Raw genomic sequence first — 27503 nt, forward strand, 5'->3', positions numbered from 1 at the left:
TTTTGGGCTTTATATTTTGATCCTTCTTCCTTTGTAGCCTTTAAATATCTAAACTCTGCCCGTCCCTTCATTGCTGTGTCCTATTCTTTTTCTTCCTCTTCTCCTTTCTCAATAGATCTCTAACGTCTTATATAGTGTCTTTGGGCCTTATATTTTGATCCTTCTTCCTTTGTAGCCTTTAAATATCTAAACTCTGCCCGTCCCTTCATTGCTGTGTCCTATTTCTTCTTTTTCTTCCTCTTCTCCTTCCTCAATAGATCTCTAACGTCTTATATAGTGTCTTTGGGCCTTATATTTTGATCCTTCTTCCTTTGTAGCCTCTAATAACCTCTCCCTATAACTGCACGAGTCTTTTTACCTGTCTGTATTAATAGTTACATGTGGAAATGGCTTAGAGGAACAGTTAAGGAAAAATATAAATAAGAAAAATCGATTCATTGAAGAATTAGGTAGTGGAGTGTAGCTATATATTAAGATATTTGAATACAGATAGTCAGGAAAATAATCTACACTAGAAATAAGTGAACAGAAAAAGGAGGTTTATAGTTAGTAGAAAGAAAAAATAAATAAATAAGAAAATGCGACACTTATATAGAAGGATAATGTATTGAACTGATCTATGAAGGATGACGTACTGAAAACATAATATAGGAAAACATTTGAATACAGATAGCCAGGAAAATTATCTACACTACCTAGGAATAAGTAAACAGAAAACGTTGGCTTAGTAGAACAGTTAAAGAAAAAAAATAATAAATGCCTAAAACGTACGACTCCATGAAGAATAATGTCTCGAAGTGTATATTAGGAAAAGATTCAAATACAAACAGATAGGAAAATCATCTAAACCAGGAATAAATGGACGGGAAAAGGAAAATTTGTTAATGAGGGTAAGCCAGGTGTGCGCTCAACAGGTGCGGCCAGTCAAACGAGACACCATCATCCCAGCTTCAAAATTACACCGATACTAATAAACCACAAACACCTATTACATATCACATAGAGGAAATTATATACGAGTGCATATATAAATCATCAACCCACTATAGATATTTTAAATGATGGAGGGAATAACACATAAGCTCTCAATTGATATTTGTTGACAATATGGCAAGTCTGAGACCTGCAAGAGTTACCTGAAATACGCTGTAAGTCCCTGAAACTCCATTATTTACCCTTTATTAACGAAGCAGGGGTCACTATATTAATTCGGGATGATATTAGAGTCTTTGCAGAGGCAGTAGAGGTAAATATGGAGGCGTGGAGAGGGAGGATATCGGTAATGTACGTGAAGTCACTGAACCTGAGCATATAACTGTACATTGCTCGTCCCCTTATGGCTGTGTCCTGTATATTCTTTTCCTTCCTCTCCTCCTTCCGCAAGAGATCTCTAACGTCCTATATGATGTGAGGAAATGGATGAATTCTAAGCAATTGAAGCTGAATGAGGATAAAACTGAATGGTTGATTGTGGGGAAGAACAAGGATCTCAGAAGGCTGGACATTTCCACTCTTCGGATAAAAGATGACACTATGACTGTAAAAAAAGTCAGTCAAAAATTTTGGTGTGATACTTGACTGCACTCTCAAAGAACAGATCAATCAGGTGGTGAGAACGGCAGGCTACCATCTAAGAAATATTGCATTTGTCAAGAAATATCAGGATGATAAGAATATGAAGATGCTTATATATAATCATGGAACTAGTAAGCTGGTTTATTGTAACTCACTTTATTATGGCCTTCCTAAATATCTGCTGAAGAAACTACAACTTGTCATGAACAGAGCTGCAAGGCTAATTAAGGGTCTCCCCCCCCACCCCCCTCCCCGTGAGAGAATAACACCTGCACTTATAGACTTGCATTGGCTACCCATTAAGGCTTGAATAGTCTACAAAATATGTGTCTTGACTTATCAAGCAACGCGACTTGGTAAACCTGGATATTTGAGAAATTTACTACAGGATTTTCATTTGGACACTGCCATTTCAGTGAGACACAGTACAGAACAGTATAGACTCTGTGAGCCCAGGGTCAACCTGGAGCTGGGTTTCAGAGCATTTTAGAAGTGCCTCGCAGCTCTATAATGAGTTACACAGGGATGTTAAGAACAGTGGCAGTCTGGCAATCTTTAAGAAAGCGCTGAAGACTCACTTATTCACTAAATCCTACGACTTCACAAACATGAGAATTGAGGACAACTTTAGGTGTTAATATTACTGTTATAATATTTGCGGCCCTGTGGAGCGCTGCTACGGCGGTGGACCGGGGCCTGAAACCTCATCAATGGTAAACAACAGTAAACGGAGTGTCTTAGGGCTTTATATTTTGATCCTTCTTTCTTTGTAGCCTTTAAATAACTAAACTCTGCCCGTCCCTTCATTGCTTTGTCCTATTTCTCAGTAGATCTCTATTGCCTTATACAGTGTCTTGGGGCTTTATATTTTGATCCTTCTTTCTTTGTAGCCTTTAAATAACTAAACTCTGCCTGTCCCTTCATTGCTTTGTCCTATTTCCTCTTTTTCTTCCTCTTCTCCTTCCTCAGTAGATCTCTAATGCCTTATATAGTGTCTTGGGGCTTTATATTTTGATCCCTCTTCCTTTGTAGCCATTAAATAAATAAACTGTGTTCATCCCTTCATTTCTGTGTCCTGTTTTATAAATTTTCTTCTTTTCCTTCTTCTGTGGATCTCTAAAGTCTTCTATCACTTCTTAGGGTATTATGTGTTGATCTTTTTTCCTTTGTAGTCTCTAATAACCTCTCCCTATAACTACTTTGCTTGTCCCTTCGTTTCTGTGGTCTGTTAACTCTGTTTCCTCTTTTTTTTCATCTTTTTCTTCTGTGGATCTAAAATGCTTTATATCGCTTCTTAGGGTATTATACTTTGATCTTCCTTTCTTTATAGCCTTTAATTATTTTTCCATAGTACTACGGTATTTTGCTTGTCCCTTTATAGCTGTGTCCTGTTTCTTCTTTTTCTTCATCTTCTTCTTCTGTGGATCTCTAATGCTTTATATCTCTTCTTAGGGGTTTATACTTTGATCTTCCTTCCTTTGTAGCTTTTAATTATTTTTCCATTGAACTATTGGTAATTGTGGAGATTGACTCCGCACCTCCAAAATTCGACATTACCGTACGCCTCCATATTATAGTTAAGGGACGAAATCCATGTCCCTCAACCATAATATGAAGGTGCAAGTACTTATAAGTTAAGAAAAAGGCTTAATCCTCTTCCCCTAACAATCTTAGGGGACCCGTGGGAAATCAGGGTTTTTTGGGTGGGGGAGCATATTTAAACTACTCCAACTGAACTTTACATACATAACCTACCGGTAACCTCTAATGGGGGGGCCCCCTTCGACCCCCTTCCTAACCAAACCCTTTATAGGGGGGTGTTTCTTCTTTTTCTTCATCTTCTTCTGTGGGTCTCTAATGCCTAATATCACTTTTTATGTACTAATAGCTTGGTCTTTCTTCCTTGGTAGCCTTTGATAACTTTTCCCCATACCTATACTTTGCTTGTCTTTTCATTTCTGTATCCTGTTTTTTTCTTTTAATCTTCATCTGCAGATCTCTAATGCCTTGTATATATAGTTTCTTGGGGCATTACATCTTGATCTTCCTTCCTTTAATTATTTTTCCATATAACTATTTTGCTTGTTCCTTTATGGCTGTGTCCTGTTTCTTCTTTTTCTTCATATTTTCCTTCTTCTGTGGGTCTCTAACGCCTAATACTGCTTTTAATGTAGTACTAATAGTGTGGTCTTTCTTCCTTGGTAGCCTTTAATAACTTTTCCCCATACCTGAACTTTGCTTGTCTTCATTTCTGTATCGTGTTTTTTTCTTTTAATCTTCTCCTTCTGTAGATCTTTAATGCCTTATACAGTTTCTTGGGGCATTATATCTTGATCTTCCTTCCTTTGTAGCCTTTAATTATTCTTCCATTGAACTATTTTGCTTGTCCCTTTAAAGCTGTCTCCTGTTTCTACAAGGCCGAGAGGTATATGGTTACAGTTTTACCTAGTGTGAGATGAGAGGTGGTTGGTGAGGCCATGCAGATAGGTTAAGTAACAGGGCCAACAAGATTTCTAGGGGCTGGGGGAGAGGGGGGGGTATGTATGGTAAATGTGTAGTCTAGCTCCACCACCTAAAAATGTTATGGTTAAAGGGCAAAGATACGTGCCCTTTAACCATAATAAGAAGTCATGCCTGATTGGAAACTAAAATAATCTAAGCAAATCTAACATAATCTAACCTAACCAAACCGAAACACAACACCCCGGCTGGCAGCTGCTGGCGCTGGCATGGTCGTTAAGTTTGCTTAGGTTAGGTTAGTTTCATATTAGTATTCATATTATGGTTATGGGAATTTATTTTCTCCCTCTAACCATAATAAGGTGTATATATGATATTTTAAGGTGGTGGAGCTAAACTTCACACTTATCCAAAATGTAGGGTTTTAAGATGTGTTCGAGTACAGCATTCTTCTGTGTAAATTCTGTTGCTTCATATGGTCATGGGGGAGCCAAGTGTACAGGGAACTAACTCTTATATTCTCAGGACATTGGCAGGTTCATGGCTGGGAGAGGACATGCAGCCATCTTGTCACAATGCACGAACTCTTCACACAAGTTCTCTCACACAAGGATCTGTCAAAGGTAAGTGCCAGATAACTCATGATTCCCTGCCATCCTCATTATTTTCTGTAGGGATCTGGGTGCCAGATATTTAAGGCTACATGTGTTTACATGGCCAGTAATCTAATGCCTTAATTCTTCCCTCAGGCCGGGGACTTGTTCAACGTGCCAGACCATGTCATAGTGAACGATCTGACGGACGTGGTCAACAAGATCCTGGAGATAGCGAGTCTGCCCGAGTACACCCGCAATGACAACGACCAAAGCGTGGTGGAAATATGCATCACCAGGGTCACCTCCGCTATCAGGTAAGGGGGTCAGCAGTGGGGGAAGGGTTGGTTGTGTTTATCCCTTAGATGGTGGTGGAACTATATATGGACAGTCCAGAATTCAGTTTTGTATGGCAGAAATATAACAACACTTCCAGATTGCTGTAGAATCAACACACAGACGATAGTTAAAACACCTCTTATGCTGCGTAACTATATTTATGCTACGGTCCTAAGGTCGGCAGTGACTATATACAGACCATTCATTTTTGGGGAGCTACTCTTCAAATACTGCCGCCTTCTAAGGGTTAATCTGGGTCAGTATTAGATGCGTGTCAGCAATGAAGGAAGGATTAATACTTGATCAAATGCTTCCAATACTCCCGATTTGCTGATGACTATTGAAATGGAATGAGAAGAGGGTTATAAGAAGTCATGTTAGTACTGTCTCCACCAGCCAAATTTTATGATCTCTATTCTCAGATGCTTTCACTACTCACATCAGTCATTTCCAGAGGCCGAAAAGGAGATCAATCAGCTTTCAATGAGTGTTTTTAGGTTCATGGTACAGAGAAAGGGTCAGTAACTATCCCTGGAAATGCCCAAGACTCCTACGAAAGCCTCGACAAATATGTGTGCTTGGGCGCTGAAGTGTTTAAGAATATCACCCTGAGGTTTACTGTCAAATATAAAAAAGGATCAGTTGTTTCCCATAACCAGATTTTCAGATTCATTCCAGTATCAAAAATATCAATCAGGAGAAAATAACAACTCAATAAATCAAGGCAGTCAGGAACTCAAGTCAGATCAGTGTGATGAAGATGAGCACCAAGGCCATGCGCATCTTTAACATATGCTCCAAACTTTATACACCTTTACCTTATTGACACCACCTCTTGATCTGGTAGGGAGACGGGGAGCATCGAGCAGCATGCGGAGGCCCTGGTGGCTCTGCTGCAGACCTGCCTCAACCACAATCTGCGGCCGTCCTCCCGAGACCACGACCCGCCCCACGCTAAGATAGCCTCCGATGTGGTCTCCTGCATATTCCTGGTGAGGCTCGGCAATGTGCTGTGTGTTGAGGGGAGGGGGCAAGGGTAGGGCATGGGAGTAAGAGGTAGAGGAGTAAAGCATGAAAGGTTGATAGGAATAAATATGGGAAGTGGGAAAAATGATGCCATCCACATTTACTTTTGGTGTTCGTTACTGGGTGGGTTTGTGTCACTTATTGGGTGGGGCCAGTTCTGTGTGTGTGTGTCTTAGGGGGAAAGGGAAGGGCAGTGAGAGGTTGAAGAGTAGATAGGATGAAAAACAGAAAGATAAAGAAGAGTAATGACATCTGCAGTTGATTTTTGTGTTAGTTATCAGGTTGGGCTATTTTTATTTATTTATTTATTTATTTATTTATTTATTTATTTATTTTTGTGTGTGTGTGTGTGTGTTGTTGTTGAATCAGAGTACTTGGCCTATAGTGATTTTGCATTATTGACCTTATGTGTTTATCTTTTCCATGCCTTCTGGAAATTACTAGCCATTTTCAAGTACAAAACAAAGATCTCGTATGGTGAGTGAATTTATTGTGAGTTAGTGGTTAGATTGGTATTTTGAAAAGGTAATGATCGAGTAGAATATATGAAGGTTTAGAAGTGAATGTTAATAGATAATGAGTAAAACCATTCATGTACACCACAGAAAATTAACAAAACTTGCGTCTTAAGTCACACTAAACCACCAATTAATCCGAAGCTTATCTCACCTTACCTCATACCTTTCTGCCACCGTAACAGAACTACCATAAAAAAAATTAACCCGTCCACTGCGATTGGCACGGATTTGGCTTTCACTGGTAGCCTGGTAACATATGCTCACAGAACTTTCTCTGCCTCTGTGGTGGATAGTGGAGTGTTTCCCATGTGGTATTGGTATGCTGGATATCCCCTCCCAAGGTGCAGGACTTTACATTTTTCTTCACTGAATTGTAGCAGCCACTTTTTGTCCCATTCCTGTAGCTTGGTGATGTCTTCTTGTAGGAAACCCCAGTCAAGGCGTTAACATCTCTTTAGTCGGACAAAATTACCAAATGACATGAACCTTATCTTACCTTACCTTACCTTCTGTCTTTCCGCTGCCATAACAGAACTACCACAAGCGCGAGGTGATGGCCCTGGCGCTCCCCGTGGCCGTCAAGTTCCTGCACAAAGGGAACCGTGAACTAAGTCGCAACATGAGCTCCTACCTTTCGCTGGCAGCTATCGAAGCAGCTGATCTCCTAGCCTTACACATCCAACCCATCATTGACTCTGTGATATCTGGTTAGTCCACACCCAAGCTTGTTCATCATATTTTTTATCCTCATTTTCTGTCTCTTTATTCATTACAAGTTATATAGCTTTTGTTAGGCACTTGTCAACACCTAAGTTTATCATGTTTTTTTTTCCTCATGGTTTTCATATTGTGTCACTTTTCTCTCTGCTTCTTCAAATGCATTGTTTTCTGTTTTTATTGTTCATTTTCTCTCTGCTTCTTCAAATGCCAAATGATTGTTCGGTTTTCATATTGTGTCATTTTTCTCTCTGCTTCTTCAAATGCCAAATGATTGTTCGGTTTTCATATTGTGTCACTTTTCTCTCTGCTTCTTCAAATGCCAAATGATTGTTAGATAATACCATTGTTTTCTTCATAATTTTCACGCCTACTTTCATACTCTCTCTTTGAAGTTCCCCTCAAATCTATTTTCTCTCCATTCAATTCTGTTTTCTAGTCACACTATTCTACTTACTTTTTACAGGAGCAGCATTTCATGAGCTTTTCTGTTTTATGTTTTTTCTTTTTGCCCTTGAATTGCGTCATCATCATCATCATTTCATCGACGCCTACTCCTAGGAGCTCCCACATTTCTTTACTGTAAAAACAAACAAACAACACCATAAAGAACACTAAGTAATTGTTGTGTTCCTCATGTCCCAGGCAACTACTCCCTGTCGCGGGTGCTGCCCCAGATCTATGCAGTGAAGAAAGAGCCCATTCATGACCACGTGATGACCCTGGTGTCCCTCCTGCCGCAGTGTGACACCAACGAGAAGCTTGGCCTCCTCATGCTCTTCACCCTCGTCGCCAAGAACAGGCCCGCGGTAAGCTTGCATTTGTTACAGTGCTCTCCCTCCTTAGTGTGTCAGATTCTGTTATTTTTCTCTCATTTTTTTCTGTGTTTTGTCTCTAATCGTTGTTGTCCTGCTAAATGATTCTTACATGTCACGTTTGTTTTCTTCATATTCATCTTCAGGTCTGCTTTCATACCTTCTTCTGTTTTGTTTTCTATTACATATTCTATTATATATTCTATTACATATACGTCAAGGGCAATACTACAAAGGAAATAGCTATGGCAGTGTTTGAAATTACTCCTTTTGGTTTTCTTAATTAAGGATGAAGTGGAAATTACATAAGTCTTCTCTTCAGTTTCATAGAGAGTGCTTACTATCAGTTTTTTTTTTTATTTATCAAGCCACAAAATTTCATAACCTGATTTTTTTTTGTAATAATCCTAATATATTTTCCTTTTAGCTGCTGGAGCCTTCCCTTCCCCAACTGGTGGAGTGCCTGAGTCTGAGTGGCACCTCCCTGGCCACGCTGCAGATCTTCGTGGAGCTGTGTGCCTGGCGCCCCCACCCCTTCTCCGAACACATCAACAGACTCAAGAGCATCGTGGAGCAGCAGCCGCATTGCCTGGCCTTCGCTCTACAGGTACGTACACTTTTAGAGAAACATATCAATCAGTCTTGCTTTAAACTCTTGTCTCCTCCTTCCTTACTTTCTACTTTCCTACTTCACAATGCTCTGGATGGAAAGAAGTTTAGAGTAAGGTAGATTAATATATTATCCAAACCTGTTTAGAGTGTGATGTATGTATTTCTCACATTAGCATGTATTCAGCTATAAAAGATTTGTATTATAGATAACTTAGTGTTTAATCGTAAAGTAAGTGTCAGTTTTTTGTGTTTAGTTAAAGATAATTCAATGTTTTATCTTATAGGAACACACTCAGTCAGAATTTTGAGGAGTTTAATTCCCTCCTATTGATTAAAGTTGTACCTAGTTAATCATTCCTGTTTTCCTGTTGTGTTCCTATAACTCCAAGCTCCTCTCCGACAGGTGATGGCAGCAGTGGGCCGCATCAGCAAGGAGAAAGGCAAAAGCTCCCTCGACTACATAGCACAACAGCTCCCCAAAGTGGACTCCAATAGCCTGGCCGTGGGTAAGTCTGGGAAGCAGGACAGACCTCAGGGAACTGTATGCTTTTGCCTCAGGACCAAGTAACCTGTGTCTCTTTTTCCTTCAGTCCATTACATCATTACACAATAGCTTGTTTTTACTTAATATTCCAAAGCCTTGTTTTCTTTTGATGTGCTACACTATTATCTGACGGCCTGTGTTGTGTTGTGTTACAGTGCTGCGGGAGGTGCAGACGCTGTGCAGTCAGTACCCGGCGTTGTTGGTAGAGTCTGAGTCGCTGCTGCAGGCAGTCAACAAGTGCATGGACCGCTCCAACGCCTCGGCCCGGGTCTACATCCAGCAGCTGAACAATGAGTACAATGAGATCAGGTGCGACTTGTGTGCTGCTTCTTGTTGTATGCTACTTCTTTTCTTCTTTCTCCTTTTTTACTTTTTTTTTTTTCTTCTACTTGATTTTCTTTTGCTTCTACTTCTTGTTCTTTTTGTTTTTCTTTTCTTCTTCTTCTTCTTCTTCTTCTTCTTCTTCTTCTTCTTCTTCTTCTTCTTCTTCGTCTTCTACTTCTTATTCTTCTCCTACTTATTCTTATTCTTATCATTCTTCTACTTTTGTATAATGTTATCCTTTGAATTGTCTCAAGTATAGCTAAAGAAATCAAAAAGACTAGCTAGGAATATTAGGAGTTAAATTAGGTAAGGGAACCATCTTGCTCTCCCTCAGGAACACAAACGTCAACCACACTCCTGGCGGTGTGACAATTGTGCGCGTGGGTGGCAGCAGCGGGCGGCCCGAGGGTCTAGTAGGAACCAGCCGCACTGACCTCACTCTGGCCTCGCGGGACCTGAGCATCTTCCAGCCACACTCGTCCTCCGTGGTGGGCAGCGGCGTCAACAAGTTCGGCCACAAGTACCAGAAGCACAGCGACACCTCCAGGAGCACCGGCCGCCTCGTCACCGCCTCCAACAGGTCCATGCCACGCCTCAACGCACGTGAGTACTGGCAACCTTTCGTCCTCTTGTGTCAGTGAGCAGAAATGAAGGGAAAGGATAGAAAAGAATATTCATAAAATTTTGCCGAGATTTAAAAGTTACCCCAAAAAATGTTCAAAGTTCCATACTTTGACAATAGCAAAAACTTATGGTTGAGCTAAATTGAAGTGTGGAAAATGATATCCGTAAAAGTTTGCCAAGATTTGAAAGCTAACTAAGAAAATGTTCAACAATTCTTACTTTGACAATAGGGAAAACTTATGGTTGAGCTAAATTGAAGTGTGGAAAACGATATCCGTAAAATTTTGCCAAGATTTGAAAGCTAACGAAGAAAATGTTCAACGATTCTTACTTTGACAATAGCGAAAACTTATGGTTGAGCTAAATTGAAGTGCGTAAAAGAATATTCGTAAAATTTTGCCGAGATTTGAAAGTTAACTAAGAAAATGTTCAACGATCCTTACTTTGACAATAGCGAACACTTATGGTTGAGCTAAATTGAAGTGTGGAAAACGATATCCGTAAAATTTTGCCAAGATTTGAAAGCTAACTAAGAAAATGTTCAATGATCTTTACTTTGACAATAGAAAATACTTATGGTTGAGCTGAATTTTCCCAGGGTAAATGTAAGGATGCATTCAAATGGGCTAACATATGCCAGCACTCTTTTTAATTTCACCTTTTATTGACCATGAGCTGCTGCCTTCTTTTCTGTATATAAGAACAAGAATACAAAAATACAGTGCCAAGAAGTATGATGATGTATTTGTTTGTACTTTCAGTCCCCCAAGCCTCCTTTTCTGTATACAAAACCAAAAATGAGACACTGCAATGAAGTGTGACTCTGTGTTTGTCTTTTCAGTCCCTCAGAGCACGGGTCGGCTAGGCTCGTCCTCCATCCAACTCAACAAGTCCATGACACGCCTCAGCTCCTCCCACGGCATGCACATCAACCGCTCCATCACTGTCCTCACCCCGCCCTCCCGCCACTTCTCCGGCCACCTGGGACCCAGCTCCGGCCACCTTGGGCACGGCTCCGTCACCAGCCATCACCTGGGCGGGTCACAGGTGGGCGGGTCACAGATAGGAGTGTCCCGGCTGGTGTCGAGTCCCCCGCCCTCTGTGGGGATACACCTGACCGCTGTGTCCCCTCTCCCAGGTAAGGTGGCTTGTTAAGGGGAGGAGTAACCTTTATAACTATCACTTAACCTGGTAGCAGCGACGGGCCAAATTTGTGGCTTTACCGTGTAGCAGCGACGGGCCAAATTTGTGGCTTTACCGTGTAGCAGCGACGGGCCAAATTTGTGGCTTTATTGTGTAGCAGCGACGGGCCAAATTTGTGGCTTTATCGTGTAGCAGCGACAGGCCAAATTTGTGGCTTTATCGTGTAGCAGCGACAGGCCAAATTTGTGCCATGATTTAAATCCCCCAAAATAGATGATACATAATCTGATCACAAATGCTTTAATATATATTATGAAATGGTTTGTGTGAGGGGTGATTTTTTCTCATTTTTCTTGCTAGGGGGGACCATTAAGAAACATGATCCCCGCTGCTACTGGGTTAACGGTTACCTGAAGACAAAATCGATAACAAATGTGAGGAATGCAGGTTCCCCTCGAGTTACAATTGCGTTATGTTCTCAAAGTGATCGTGTAGCCAAAGTAATGTATGCTGATCTTGAGGTTTAAATAATAGGGTTGCATTCTGTGACTCATATATTAAGTGACCTGAAACCCCTCATTTGTAATATTCATGGTGGTTTATGAACTGCACTATCTCTAAATCAGTATCAAAGTGAATAGGAACACATATCAACTGTACATTTCCATAAACAAATACATAAAATTACATAAATACATACATGAAATTACATAAATAAAGACTAAACCAATCAGTATCAAAGTGAATAGGAACACATATCAACTGTACATTTCCATCAACAAATACATAAAATTACATAAATACATACATGAAATTACATAAATAAAGACTAAACCAAAACCAATATCAGTATCAGTGAACAGGAAACATATCAACTGTACATTTCCATCAACAAATACATAAAATTACATAAATACATACATGCAACTGTACATTTCCATCAACAAATACATAAAATTACATAAATACATACATGAAATTACATAAATAAAGACTAAACCAATCATTAAAGCAAGCAAGATATAGATGGTAAAGAGAGCAAAGGGAACCGAAGAAGGACAGTTATAAAAAGAAGAGTGTATCGAGTCACCTCTCCACCCGAAATTGACCTCTCCTTTGGCTACTCTTTACTTTTATCTTTTATAGGAGCGGCGAGTAGCGGGCTTTTTCTTTTTTTTTGTACTCTTTTTATTGCCCTTGAGCTGTGTCCTCTGATGTAATAAAAAAAAAAAAAAAAAAAAAAAAACATTGCAAAGTTGGGAAACCTGTAATTGCTTGGTGAATAAATCCGACACCATCTTCCAAAGTGAACATGAACACTTATTACCTGTGCAGTACATGGAATAGCATCAATAAGAACTAAACTGATCATAAAAATTAACCAGAGAGCAAAGGTAATCGCAGAATGATGATCGTAGGAGCAAAACATCGTAAAATAAACAGACGTAAAGCATAGACCTGTATTTGGTTGATGAATAAACCCCACACCATCTTCCAGGGACCGTCAGCCCCACGAAGAGCATGAGTTCCTCCCTCGCCACGCTGCGGGAGGGGACGGGAGAGCTCGGCGCATCCTCCACAGTGCTCGCCGGGCCACACCAGTCCCAGGCCACACTCCCTGACCTGCCACACCCCACCACCACCGCCACATCCGGCCACCACACCCTCTCCCTCCCCCTCCACCTCTCATCCAGGGAACTAGGTGAGATGTGTGATTTTTTATGCTTTCTGCAAGTTCTGGTGATTGTTGCCTTGAGTTTGATACTGGTTGATTTTCTCTTTTTTTTATGCATGCAGGTGTTATGCTATCTTGTTATGATACAGCACATGAATTATTAGCGATAGTTTTCCTTGTAACTTTCTGTCAGGTACCTAATGATTCTAGTGATGATTAAAAGGAGCCACATTCTGTCCCTTTGAATAAATGATGGACTTTCAAAGAGAATCTGCCCAGTGCCTGTGATACCATTTTCAAGTTATGTGGACCATTGTGTTCTCTGATCACCTTTTCTCTTGCTTGAGATCACATTTGAACAATCATTTATCTGCATGTAATGTCTTATGAGCACAAACAGAAAAGTAAGAATGAAAAAGAAAAGCAAATTACAGAGAAGATTGTAGTTATTGTTTCTTCCTCAAATATACCATCAAATTTTAATCAGATAAGCTTGATGATATTATTTTAAAAGTTCAGGCATGTAGCTTGACTGGTAAGGGTAACGGCCTTTTGGGTGTTGCTTGACTTAGACTGTGATTTTCTCTTACTATTTGATGCTTGGCAGATTCTCTTCCTGAAGTACCTGCCTTTGTGTTAGTGTTGAGTGTGAACTGTTTTTAGTCATGGAGATGTGTTAAATGTTGAAGTGTTAACTGCCATGGATACTTGTGGGAAGTTGATATTATGTAAAAGTCAACCTCTGAGGCAGTAACAATGTTGTGTTCCTTTGAGCAATAAATTTAATTTCTTAGGAAAGAAATATTCATATTAAAACCAATGGCATAAGCTTAGTCTCAAGAAAATGTAAAAGTTAGCCTCCAATGAACTACGTGTGTCTTTGAGCAACAAATTTAGTGTCTTAGAAAAATAATAATAATATAATATAAAGTAATAACAGTCTAAAGTAGTAATAAATAGAGTGATATGTGAAAGTCAATCCCATAAGCTTACCCTACAGTAATACAAAACCTTTATTCACCTTATACGCAAGTACATATGGCATACTTCAGTCGTTCAAGTCAAGCCTTAAGTGTGTTGTATCAAGTGTTAGTCGTGTTACAAGTGTTGCCGCCTTGCCTGTGCCTGCGCTTAATGAGTCTCGCCACCCTCCCCGTCCTCCGCAGTTACCGTCACGGGTGTCGGGGGAGTCGTGCACCACCTCAGGCACTCCCAGTCACCACTCTCCCTCCCCCTCACCACCGCCACTGTCACCACCACTGCCACCACCACCACCACCACGTTGCACTCACCCTCCGGTATATGACTTTTTTGTCTTATACTTATTTTTTTTGTGTGGTATGATTTTTAGTCTCCCCCCTCCCCCCCTTTTTTTTTCTTTGTGTGTGTGTGTGTGTGTGTGTGTGTGTGTGTGTGTGTGTGCTTTACAATTATTTTTTCTGTTATATTGATTAAACTTTATTTGCTGTGTATGTTTGTGTTGTTTTTACTTGAGATTTCTTTCATTCTATCCAGTAATATTGTTATAAATGTTAGGCTAGGTTAGTTTAGCTTAGGTGGAAAAAAAATAGCAAAACAAAAATTCATAAACATTCTTAATTCTGACAATATCTAAATTTTATACCTCCTTTTAATTTTTCAGTGTTTTTCCCCTGTTACAAGTACTTACTGAAACGGTGTGTACAGTTTAGTGAACTTAGGATACTTAAACATATCCTTGCATAGATATAGGATACAAAAAACATATCTTAGTATAAATGTAGGATGCACAAACATATCCTAGTGTATTTATAGGATGTAAGCAGCCATATACTGATTCCTGGTTTTCTTGGCGTGTGTTTAGGGAGCAGCATCACCAGTGGGCACGCCATCACCACCCGTTCCAACACCACCCTCACCCACATCACCCACGACCCCACCACCGCCACCACCAATGCTTGTACGCAGGTGAGCCACACTCCCTTGATGTCGCATGAATACGTTAAGGGTCGGGTTGTTGATTCATACATGATATTCAAAGTTTAGTGCTCATAGAAAAAAGAAAAACACCCATGGGAAGTTACTCTATGGTGTGAAAATTCCGTACTTTCAATATGATGTTTATAAATCTTGCTTTAATAGTATATAGTTAATTTTTATACCCGAGTTGTTGTTTTCCTCTGATATGAAGGAATGTGTACGAAATTATAAACATACTCCAATTACTTATCCATGTACATTTTTCCCTGTGTGTGTATATCATTGAAGGTGTGTATGTCTCTATCTCTGTTATAACTTCAAACATCTTCAGAGGATCAGTGTGTTTGAACCGTTTGCCATGAGGGACACGGTGCAGCACTTCTGTGAGAAACACCTGGACAAGATCAAGGCGTACATGCAGAAGATCTTCGTCAAGCTGCCTCTGCCTGTCCGCTGCGGTATTGAAGGTGAGGAAGAAGATTACAAGAGGCTAAGGTCCATAGTCTTACTTTTCCAGGCTTATACTCCCACATTTGATAAGGCTGTCATAGAGGTTGTAGGTATTTCTATAGGTGGTTTTATGAGCCTAGTGAGAAGTGAGGCAATGGACAGAAATAGTTGGGAGCTGATCATTGACTATCTAACTTTAAGATCATGGGAAAGTCTGACATCAAACAGAAGATGATGATTTTATAGATAACACTCCTTGCCAACCAATGCCATGATAACCTTCCCCTCCACAGAACGCAAGAACAGGAAACACGCCAAGCTGTACTTTGCCTGCCAGGGTAAGGGGGAACACTGCCTCTACAACAAACACTTCTTTACCATGAAGACCAGGAACCCAAGGATATGGATTCACCTCATGTTCCTTGCTCTTCAGGTACGAAACATTAGGAAAACATGAGTATATTCAGGCACCAAACACTACAAAAGCATTAGCATATTCAGGTATGGAAGAGTATTACAAAACAAAGAAATGTTATCTCGTTTGTTGCTTCACGGATTAAATTTTAGGTCATATTTTATTGAATATGATAAGGTTTCACACTGTTGTACTTGAAGCTTTCCCACTGTTATGCGCATTGAGGTTTCTGTAGAAATGTATGTATGTATTGATGATATTGTAATACGTGTTTGTCACATGAGTAATCAATTTTTAGGTCTTATTTTGTTGAATATTATATGGTTTCACTCTCATACCTGAATAAAGAAATGAAAGGGGTGGGAGACAAAAATAATGCCTCATGAGTTAACAGTCTCATTTATAATTTTAAATGGATTGTGTTCATGTGGTTCTCAAGAGTCCAATGTCTCCATACAGGCAAGGTCGTGTGTGGCGCTGAGCACTCGGGAGATGCAGGTGAGCAGCCTCAAGAACTGCTGGGACATCCTCAAGTGTGACACCAAGACCTTCGTCACGCTGGTCACCTCGGCCTTCCCCTCGGCTAAGGTGGGTGGTCTGCATCTCCTTTGTTTTACTGTTCATATGAAAGTGATTCTTATTAACCCGTCCTCTGCGATTGGCACGGATTTGGCCTTCACTGGTAGCCTGGTAACATAGTACACTCCCAGGTCTTTCTCTGCCTCTGTGGTGGATAGTGGAGTGTTTCCCATGTGGTATTTGTGTGCTGGATATCCCCTTTCAAGGTGCAGGACTTTACATTTTCTTCATTGAACTGTAGCAGCCACTTTTTGTTCTACTCCTGTAGCTTGGTGAGGTCTTCTTGTAGGAAATCTGCAATCAAGGGGTTAATTTGGAGTTGAGAGAGCCCCTTATTTCAGCAGTTTTTAGATTAACAAATTTAAGGCTGGCAGTAAAATAAAAGCCATACCAAATCACTGCACACTGAGTTTGTTGTTGATTGCTTCCTCTGATATTAAAAAAAAAGTAAAAAAAAATGAAAAGAAATCAAATGAACAAGAAAATCACATCAGGCTGTTTCCCCCCCTCCCCCAGGACATGGAGATGTTGTTCCACGAGCTGCGCAACGCCCGCTTCTTTGACGTGTTTGAGTACAACGGTGTGGAGCAGCAGTGGGGGTGCTTCCTCTGCAACCACCCGGACCGCGCCAGGGGCTTCGTGGACGTGAGTGCCTTGCATTCTTTACTTATTTCTATTTATTTATTTTACTATTATTATTTATTTTGCAGAAAGGAAAGCAGCTCAAGGGTGGGAAAATGAATAAACAAAAAGAGCACACAGTTGCTGCTCCTCTAAGAAATGTCAAAGTGTTTTTTTGTGTGTGTGTTGTGTCTGTCTGGTATTGTTATTTTTGCTTATTCTTTTGAGCACCATTTGTTTTCTCCAGGAGGACACGCCTGTCATTGAGGGTCAGCTCAAGGAAAAGAAGAGCAAGTGGAAGATTTTCCGCAAGTGGCGCACGAGATACTTCACCCTGTCTGGCGCTCACCTCTCCTACCGCGGGGCTGGCACGGTGAGTCTGGAGAGAAAGCATAGGTTTTGTAATACAGTTGAAGTACACAATACAAGTCACCATAACCACAGAATACAAAGGACTCATCTTGTTTCAAAATCCAAATAGACGCTCATGTTAGTAGTCTTTAAATTATTACACCATTATCTCTGTGTGATTTAGGACTTCCATTTTTGCCTTTGTCAGTATCAACATAGGGAAGGGAATACACTGAGGAAGTTTTAGATTTATAGATTTTTCTGTCATATAATACTCACCTTTATGTATGAAAGAAAATATAAGAAATTAGGTTGCTACATCATCAGAAGTTTTTATTTATCATAGAATGCTTCCTTTTATGTCCTAGAAAAATAGAAGAAATTAGGTTGTTATACCATCAGAAGTGTTTTATTTACAGGCTTCTTTTTACCATACAATTTTCTCCATGCTTGAGAAAAAACAGAAAAAGTAGGTTGCTGCAATACTTCTTTTTATGCCTGAGAAAAAATGCATTACTCCATCATGATATCCCAGTGTTGTAAGGCCTCTCCCACTTGTGTCATTCTCCAGGAGCAGGACAAGGTGGAGGAGAAGGGCGGGATTGACGTCCACCAGATCCGCAGCGTGAAGGTCAACAGGGGCGGCAGCAGACACATACCCAAGGCCTTTGAGATCTTCACCGACAACAAGTCTTTTGTGCTGAAGGCCAAGGTGGGTGTTGGGAGGGCTTCTAAGTTTGGAAGAGAAGAAGAAAGGCAAGGATAAGAATAAGGCTAAGGAGGAGGAGAAAGACAGCGATATGGAAAAGGACAAGGATAATGATAAAGAGTAGGAGGAAGAGAAGTACAGTAGTCCCTCAAATAGTACGGTTTCCAATAGTTCGGTTTCAGTTTTATGCGGATTGTCACAGAAGATCATTTAGGATTTTTAAATTTCCTGCTTGTCGGGAAATTTTAAAATCCTAAAAAATCTTAGAAAATCCACATAAACCCAAAACCGAACTATTGGAAACCGTACTATTTGAGGGACGACTATAACAAAGAAGATAAGGACAAGTATAAGGATGTGGTAGCATTAGAAGCAACAGTAGTAGGAGGAGGAGGATGGGGAAGGCTTGGTTAGCTTAGGTTGATATAGCAGTAGTAGAAACTGGAGATGATGTGCAGGTTAGCGTGGGGTCCGCTGTGGGGTGTGGCTCATTAGGTTAGGTTGTGTATGGTTCATGGTAGATAAGTAGGAGAGGTTATGTAGGCAGAAATAAACAACAATACAATAGTCTGAGGTTGCAGTAGTCGGAGGATGAGGATCATTAGGTTAAATTGAAGAGTCATAGGAGGAGAAATAGCACAAGTAGAAGGAGGAGAAATTATATAGGTTAAAAAATCAACAACAATAGTTTTAACCCAGTAGCAGCGGCGGGCCAAATTTGTGGCCTCACCGTGTAGCAGCGACGGGCCAAATTTGTGGCTTCACGGTGTAGCAGCGACGGGTCAAATTTGTGGCTTCACCGTGTAGCAGCGACGGGCCAAATTTGTGCCATGATATAAACCCCCCAAAATAGATGATACATAACCTGATCACAAGTGCTTGGATACATATTATGAAATGGTTTGTGTGAGGGGTGATTTTTTCTCATTTTTCTCGCTTGTGAGGACCATTAAGAAACATGATCTTCGCTGCTACCGGGTTAAATAATATTACTCATAACCCAACGCCCATCAGCACTCTTATCTCCCATACAGGACTCCAGCAATGCCGAGGAGTGGGTGCGGTGCCTGTCTATCGTGGTTGCTCACTCCCAGGCCAGAGAGGAGCAAAACTTGGGCCCACTGAAAGCCACCACCTCCATCCCACGCAGCTTCATGTACGGCTATCATGGCTCCAATGTGCGAACGGCTGTGTGAGAAGACGTGTAGATTAGCTTGGGGTCCGCTGTGGGGTGTGGCTCCTTAGGTTAGGTTAGGTTGTGTATGGTTCATGGTAGATTTTTGTTCTTTTTGATGCTCATGTTGGTTAGGTTAGGTTACTTGTGGCTCGTTAGGTTAGGTTAGGTTAGTTTAGATTTTGTACAGTCCTTTTTTATAGCAGCTAAAGGGCAAAAACAACAAAAAGCCCACTATGAAAAAAGAGAATAAAGTAGCCACAAGAGAGGTCAAGCTATGTAGGTTAGGTCGGGTTTGTTGTGTCTCCGTAGGCTAGACTAGTGAAGGGTTAGGTTAGATTAGGTTAGGTTTTGTACGGTTCAAGATGGATTTTTATTTTGTATCCTGTAGGTTAGGTTGGGTTTGTTGTGTCTCCTTCGGCTAGACTAGTGAAGGGTTAGGTTAGGTTTTGTACTGTTCAAGACGGATTTTTATTTTGTATCCTGTAGGTTAGGGTTAGGATAGGGTTTAGGGCAGCTAGTACAGTTAGTATGATATGTTTGGTGGGAGTATGAAAAGCTTCGTAAGGATTTGATAAATTTTTATATGATGGATGAATGACCGTTTTGTGCTCCTTTTCTCCTTTCATACGTGTGTGTGTGTGTGTGTGTGTGTGTGTGTGTGTGTGTGTATGACTTTCTGTTGACGCGTGAAAGTTAGGTATCTGAAGGGATGATTTGTGTTTGATATTACTGAATCCAGAGTATGTATCTTGAAATTCAAGTTGAATGTTTTATAGAAAATCTATTTACCTAATACATTTTTATTCAAGTACAGTGAAAATGCCTTACTCTAGTGACACGGCAGGGTATGTAACTGTCTTTAAGCTTCTCCATTAACTGCTGTGCCTTTAGTCTTTATCTGTTAGGATACAAAGGAAATATTTTTGGCATCAATCCTTTTAAATATATCTAGTAGTCAGATGTTTATAAAAATCAATTTTTGTTACCAAAATTTTCTTTAACAAATTTATAAAATTTATTTGATGTATATTGAATCAGTCACCCAAAGACATCCATTCTTGTGCCTTGCTCGTATGTTCTGTAGGCAGGTCAGTGTAGCACTCAATGTATTGTGCAATATGTCCTTGATTGTTACCTCAAGCCGTAGATTAGCCTCTTTATGGATACATATATATAAGGGAAATTGTTGTTATAATGCTATTTTTATATCTGTGGTGAGGAAAGAGCTACATATCAAATGATCTAGAGTCAGTCACAAACAAGTCTTTACCATGATGTAAGAAAATTGAGGTAGTGTACATTTATAGATGTAAATTTTTGTACATTTTAGGACTGGAAACTGTCCCTTATAAAGTCCTGCTAATATATGTAAATGTTTTGTTTAGCAAGTTGTGCGTAGGATTCAAAATTTATATATTTTTACATGCACACTACATGATGACGTGGCCAGCATTTTGTGCTGTCGTGGACACAAGAGTGTTTGCACCCTTGACAGGCTCCCTCTGCCGTGGGATGAATGTTTGAGCTTGTTGCCTGTAGCAGCTTCATAGTTGTAAATGCCAAGCGCCTCATTCAGTATGCCCAAAAGATGTATAATGATACAATTTAATTTTGCAGCTACATTGCTTGTCTTTAGTGGAAGTATTACTATTATTTCTTTGCTTCGATATGCAGCTGTGCAACTGTTCATGGAGTTTGTACAGTTGTTCATAGATGACGATTTTGAGATATACTTGATACTTGGCTGACAGTAAGGGTATTTGTTTAATAACACACTGAATCCATCACATACACATACAAATATGTTTAAAGTTTTGCCTTTCACCTTTTATTCAGTTTCATTTTAAATGGTAATTGTGCATCACCTGGTCTCTGTCATCACTGTGGTTCATAATTTTTCTTGCTGTACTTCGTGACCTGAACACCTTAAACCAGTAGCAGCGGGGATCATGTTTCTTAATGGTCCCTCTAAGCGAGAAAAATGAGAAAAAATCATCACTCATACAAACCATTTCATAATATATATCAAAGCATTTGTGATCAGTTTATGTATCATCAATTTTGGGGGGGTTATATCAAGGCACAAATTTGGCCCGTCACTGCTACATGGTAAAGCCACAAATTTGGCCCATCACTGCTACACGGTAAAGCCACAAATCTGGCCCGTCACTGCTACACGGTAAAGCCACAAATTTGGCCCGTCACTGCTACACGGTAAAGCCACAAATTTGGCCCATCACTGCTACACGGTAAAGCCACAAATTTGGCCCGTCGCTGCTACTGGGTTAACTTGATGGGCTCTGTCTCGCCCTGTCTGTTGCATAGATTTCCTTAACATTTTCTGCAGCAGACTTGTGTTTCAGTGTCCATTGTCAGTCATGGTTATTTTTCACCCGCTAGTTCCTGTGTGCTGGATGCTGTTTTACATTTTTATGCATTCCAAACCCCATTCCTGCAGATTTTATCCTATCCTTACACCAGATTTGTCTCACCCAAAGATTCTTGGTTATAGTGAAATAGTTGAGGGAAATTCTAATCACTTTTGGCTTCTCAGAAATCTTAACATTTTACATACAGTTCATTTTTCCTGCCTATGTACCTTCTTGACACTTGCTCTCTAGAATGCTTTTTTTATGCTGTAAACCATAAATGTTCAACTTGACATGATCTTCACTTAAATTAATGTTCTGCTCGTATAAAGGTCTTCCAAAGATGAATTACCAATGTGTTCATAAAGTTTAGTAATCTCCACTAAATTAAAAGTGTCTCAATAAGCTAATGTTACTGCTGAATTCCTAGTGTTCTAGCTATTTCGTCTTTCCATGAAATTGCTTTTTTGATCGCCTTTATGCATGTGGATTTACTCGGCTTTTTGATAGATTTTCCCGAGTCTTGCGTAAGAAGAAATAGAGGCCAGTAGCATGACTGTCACCTCTGTTGTGTTGTTACGTGGACATGTGATAACGATGGCGTCTCCTTCAGTGTGCTGCCTTGAAGACTGTCGTAAAGTATAGAGAATTGTTAATATTTTCATAACATTTATTGTAAGACTTAAAATTTGTGCCTGAAAAGTGTGAAATGAGGCCTTATGTGCGTAGTGATATATTAAATCAGTTATCTGGTGTCCACAGGATAGTCACTTTATGTGGAAGGAATTGAGTAAAACTTTGCCTGTTTGTAGTAATGAATGTCATATGTACTTAAGGTTACTTGAAGAAAAGTTTATCTGGAAACACAAGGCAAAGGTTATTAGGTTATACCAGTAGTGTGTTCCATGTACTTAGTAATTTATGTATATATTTAAAGTTTGCAGAACCATTCCATGATCTTGTCAGTGGGAGGGAAGGTGTGAAGCTTGTGCAATCAGCTGAGAAAGCCATGTCGTGTGATGTGTTGCTTTGTCAGTCATTTTTCTGAGATTTATTTCATAGTATTGGTGAGGAGAGCGTCAGCAAGCACAGCGGCCTGCTTGAGCAATGTGAAAACTGATTCTATGTAACGAGAGAGAAAGGGAGAGAGAATGAATGTATTGAAGATCCCGACTCAGTATGGGAAAGAAGTACCATATTTTGATATTGAAAACAAAGTCCCTTGAGGTTATGGAGATTTTTATTACCACAAAATTGCATTACACATCACTTCCAGGTACAGTAGACATGAATCAAATCCTGTATGGTTAGTACAAGAAGGATGTGGATGTGAAGTGAAGTATATCGCAGCAGCATCGTGTGTCCCTCAGTATGTCTCTATCCCTTTTGTTGTCCTTGACCAGCGTGCTCTGTGTTACTTTGCCTCCCTGTGACGTGTTTACAGAGTGGACGAAGTACCGGCTTAACTAATTTGCTGCTTGTGTGATTTGTTAAAGGTGTTGTACTCTTCCCAGGTCACGGTGGGAATGTCTCAAAGTGTTCAGTAGAGTTCCTTGAAGCTTAACTGAAGTCGAGTAAATTTGTAGCGTGTAACATTGTGTAGATATGCCGTTTAAAGCTTTTTTTTGCAGTATGACACTTTTACTGCCAGACCTGCTAAGACTGCAACCATCCTGTAGTGCAGCTAACTAACCAATGGGCCTCTTAGTGCTCTGTGTGTGTGTACATATGTGACAGCTAATGAGGGTGTGTATGGGTGGGTGTGTATGTGCTTATGTATAGGGTATGTTTGCCATGGTTGACACTCTTCCTGTTAGCATTCATATAAATAAAGGTCTTGAAAATTAAACTATATATTAAAAAAAAATTGATAAGCATTCTTTATTTTGATACCAGTTCAGTTTTCGATAATAATAATAGTCTTCACAATACAAGTGCTAATTGGATCAAGCATATATAATAGAATTGGCAAACATACCCTCCATGAGATCTTTATAATTAATGTAAACTATTGTATATATTATTTTCAAATGTTAAATGTCTTCCAAGTCACACGAATGGACCAATACTCCGTAGATTCAACCTCCTGTGTAGTGTGTAGTGGCTTCAAGCTCTGTGGAGTGTGGTGGGCAGGCCTCTTGGGTGTGTGGGTGTTTATACAAGATACTCTATTCATGATAAACAAATATAAGCCTCACCCATGATAGCCTTCCACCACTAGGATTTCACCTCCCAGCATCCACCAACCACATGCAGCCTGGTTGGAGATGGAGGTGTGGATTCGCCAATGTTATATACTTAATGAGGCTTATTTACCAAGTCATCATGAATAGAGTGCAGGTGACTCTTGTTTTATATGAGCTTAAATTAAACATATCTTGGAAGACTGTGCTATAAGGAGTTAATACAAACTAAACTCTGACTTGTGCATATTGAAGAAAAGATGTAGATTTCGCAAAACTAATTCTATGCAGCCTCTTTAACCCGGTAGCCGTGGGGATCATGTTTCTTAAAGGTCCCTCCAAGCGAGAAAAATGGGAAAAAATCGTCACTCACGCAAACCATTTCATAATATGTATCGACGAATTTGTGATCAGTTTATGCATCATCTATTTTGGGGGGTTTATATCATGGCAAAAATTTGGCCCATCGCTGGTACACGGTAAAGCCACAAATTTGGCCCATCGCTGCTACCGGGTTAAAAATGCAACGCTTCTCTCATATTAAGGAACATGAGTTACCTGCAGAGTGGGGATGTTGAGGAGCCCAAGGAGGGAGCCACCAGTGTTTCCTTGTCCTATAACGGTCACTTCCATTAACTACCAAAGATTGCTTATAAGATGTACTACCTACTTTCTCCTCTGTGTCCAGTTATGTTTGATGATTCTGATGGATTTTTTCTATATCTTTGTGTCATGACATATAAGATAGCAACAATACCCTTGAAATTGATGAGGTAATTGTGTCTATCCAGTTAATTAAAGCTAATTAGTTCATCTTTTTTTTCTGTGTGTTATGGCATGGAATAGTAATACAAAATTTTTAAGTAATTATGTGAGGATGATTTATATCTCTTATTTTTCTCACTCTAATCATTCTCACCTAATTGTAATATTTCATAACTGAGTCAGGCTTGTAATGCCCCATCTTTTGAAATTATTTTTATCATACTTTTCTTTCAAACTTGTGGTAAAATATTCCATTGACATCTCGCTCTGTCTGGAAAGCTGAATTTTCTCACATCTTTCTTACGTCTTCTGTAACTTTTTGCTGTGCCCTTTGCGTGGGTATGCGTGTGTACCCTTGAATCTGAAGGCAGCTAGGTATGTTCGAGAGCAGGGAATCCGACACACATCTCGTCTTCGTATACGTGAATTGCCTTAAGATTGCGGCTACAAGAATTAAACTCGACCCTAGACATCCCCATAATCAACACTACTGCCTCATCCTCGTGAACTTGTGTAGCGACTCACATACTCAACAAAAGTGGTCACTACTACTCACTAAAGTGTTGGCGGAGTGTAGCATGAGAGAACAACGTATTAAAATGGTAATGCAATTCTCTAAGCCGTCTGTGGTGATGACGATGAAAACAGTGGCAATAATGGTGACTGGTGATGATTTTATAGGTGGTGGTGACGGCCATGGCAGCAATAACCCATGACGTGTCCAGCATGGGTAACTCTGGATCTCAGTGTGTTCTTGATCTGCCATGTCGTGTGGATTGTTCATGTTATCCGAGAGTCCCTGGTGGTGTGTATGGGGGTTGGTGAGGGTTATGTGCAAGCCTGTAGCGTACAAGACATGACTGTAGAAAGATATGAAAGAGAAGTATATATAAGTAAAGTCCCCCTATGATAGAAATAGCCCTACACACATACACACACACACTGGTATCTGAGAATCCCTGGTGGTGTGTATGTGCAGGCCCCTAACGTACAAGACATGATGTTAGAAAGATACGCAGAAAGAAAACTAATAGAAAGTAAAGCCTTCCAATGATAGGAATAGCCCCCAACACACACACACACACCATTATCCAAGAGTGGTGCGTATGGGGGGTTAGGGTCATGTGAAGGGCCTTAGCGTACAAGATATCGTAGTGGAAAGATTGTGTTAGAAAGAGAAGTATAGGAAAGTACGCCCCTCCATTGATGAAAATAGCACCCCCCCCCTCCCCTACACACACACACACACCAAATTTTAAGGTCTGGCTATGGGCGTGGTGGTGTGAGTCGGGCGTCCGGTGGTGTGCTGGTATTGTAGCCTCATGATATTTATTTTGATTTTATTGCATGAGTTTTTTGTATATGGAAGCTTGTTTGTACATTTTGCAGAGAGAGAGAAACAAATGAAGTGTGTCTGTATATTGGACCTCTATGCCCTTTTAAAATGTACTTGTTTGTTAGGCTTGCTGTTAGGTTCGTCTTTACTTACGGAATTGAAAAGAAAATTTGTATACCACATTTTTTGCAGCGAATGTACGTACCAATTATGTTTTATGATCATTACTATTATTATTATTATTATTATTTTTGTTATTATATTTTTGTTGATTTTTATTGCTGAGGCTTATATAGAACCGTGAATGTACCAGTTTTTAGTGTATTAAAATCTTGGAATAGTTTTTTCTTTTATCATATAGAAGGGAAGGTCATTCATTATTATTATTATTATTATTATTATTATTATTATTATTATTATTATTTTATTTTTATATTTTTTATAGTAGGGTATGGTGATATGTACACGACAGGTAACGGTTCCAAGGGGTTACCTGAGCTGCCTTCAATAAGCCGTGAACTCATCAATCTCATACACCTGGACTGCCTTACCTTACCTGTGGGTCTCGTGCTTCATTAATGCAGGTGTTAACTGTGTAAAGAGCAAACTGACAACTGGTTCTAAGGCTTAACTCATGTCTGCCATTGTCATATATTTCTTTACGAGCAAATGAGGTCTTAATCGTGGCCTTATTAATGTATCAAGACAACTCTTTCTTCATGTCCTTCTAATTCCTGTTCCCCTTGTGCATACTGCTAGTGTGTAAGATGATACTATGTGAGGTGCAAGCCTTGTCCAGGAAAGGAATTATATGTTGCAAAGTATTTGAGTGTTTTACTGAAAGGATCTCATTTTTATGTTAAGATTTGTGGGTATTTGTGGCGGTGTTAGGTTAATGGGATATAACAAGCACCCAGATTACACCTTTACCTGCTGTTATTGTTATGATGATGATGATATTTTTTTTTTATTACATCAAAGGATACGGCTCAAGGGCAACAAAAAGGGTATAAAAGAAAAAGTCCGCTATTCGCTGCTCTCACAAAAGTAAAGAGTATTGGTACTTATATTATTTCGGTTTTAATTATCTTTCTTAGTTTCATTTCTTTGCTTTCTTCCTCTTCATTTTTCTCATATGCCTTTCTTCTTTTTCTTTTTCTTCGTTTACTATAGCCTATTACAATATTATCTATCTATATCTTTCAATCTATCTCACCTCATCTATAAATCCATCCATCTATCAACGTTATCTATCTATATCTATCAATCTATCTCACCTCATCTATAAATCCATCCTTCTATCAACGTTATCTATCTATATCTATCAATCTATCTCACCTCATCTATAAATCCATCCATCTATCAACGTTATCTATCTATATCTATCAATCTATCTCCTTATCTATAAATCCATCCTTCTATCAACGTTATCTATCTATATCTTTCAATCTATCTCACCTCATCTATAAATCCATCCATCTATCAGCGTTATCTATCTATATCTTTCAATCTATCTCACCTCATCTATAAATCCATCCATCTATCAACGTTATCTATCTATATCTATCAATCTATCTCACCTCATCTATAAATCCATCCATCTATCAACGTTATCTATCTATAT

At 39.7% G+C, this 27503-nt stretch overlaps 1 protein-coding gene across 4 annotated transcripts; it reads left to right on the forward strand.

The window, feature by feature from the left end:
* Positions 1-1081: 1081 nt before the first annotated feature.
* On the forward strand, positions 1082-26703 carry LOC126999408 (protein melted-like). 4 transcript variants are annotated; one of them, XR_007753323.1, is made up of 22 exons: positions 1082-1148; positions 4561-4658; positions 4785-4945; positions 5815-5959; positions 7044-7218; positions 7874-8037; positions 8471-8650; positions 9059-9161; positions 9355-9508; positions 9858-10126; positions 10989-11285; positions 12789-12992; positions 14132-14263; positions 14809-14912; positions 15256-15391; positions 15668-15807; positions 16249-16377; positions 16885-17013; positions 17237-17362; positions 17912-18052; positions 19084-19566; positions 19665-26703. XR_007753323.1 is itself a non-coding variant. In XM_050861988.1 (21 exons), exons 2-21 carry the CDS (start codon positions 4611-4613, stop codon positions 19243-19245), a joined length of 3099 nt encoding a protein of 1032 aa, XP_050717945.1. In that variant the 5' UTR covers positions 1082-1148; positions 4561-4610; the 3' UTR covers positions 19246-26703. The 4 variants fall into 4 exon arrangements, 3 of the variants coding, with proteins under 3 accessions (XP_050717945.1, XP_050717947.1, XP_050717946.1); XM_050861988.1 differs by having other exon boundaries at positions 19084-26703; XM_050861989.1 differs by having other exon boundaries at positions 1109-1148; positions 4572-4658; positions 19084-26703.
* The last annotated feature ends 800 nt before the right edge of the window (positions 26704-27503 follow it).

This window comes from Eriocheir sinensis, chromosome 16 (genome assembly GCF_024679095.1).
Source record: "Eriocheir sinensis breed Jianghai 21 chromosome 16, ASM2467909v1, whole genome shotgun sequence".
Taxonomy (NCBI): Eukaryota; Metazoa; Arthropoda; class Malacostraca; order Decapoda; family Varunidae; genus Eriocheir; species Eriocheir sinensis.

Excerpts from the sequence above, each read along its gene's own strand:
- LOC126999408 (XM_050861988.1), top strand. The coding sequence starts at position 4,611 with ATGCACGAACTCTTCACACAAGTTCTCTCACACAAGGATCTGTCAAAG. Across the intron at positions 4,946-5,814 it reads AGGGTCACCTCCGCTATCAG|GGAGACGGGGAGCATCGAGC; the intron begins GTAAGGGGGTCA and ends TTGATCTGGTAG. Across the intron at positions 18,053-19,083 it reads CTTTTGTGCTGAAGGCCAAG|GACTCCAGCAATGCCGAGGA; the intron begins GTGGGTGTTGGG and ends TCTCCCATACAG.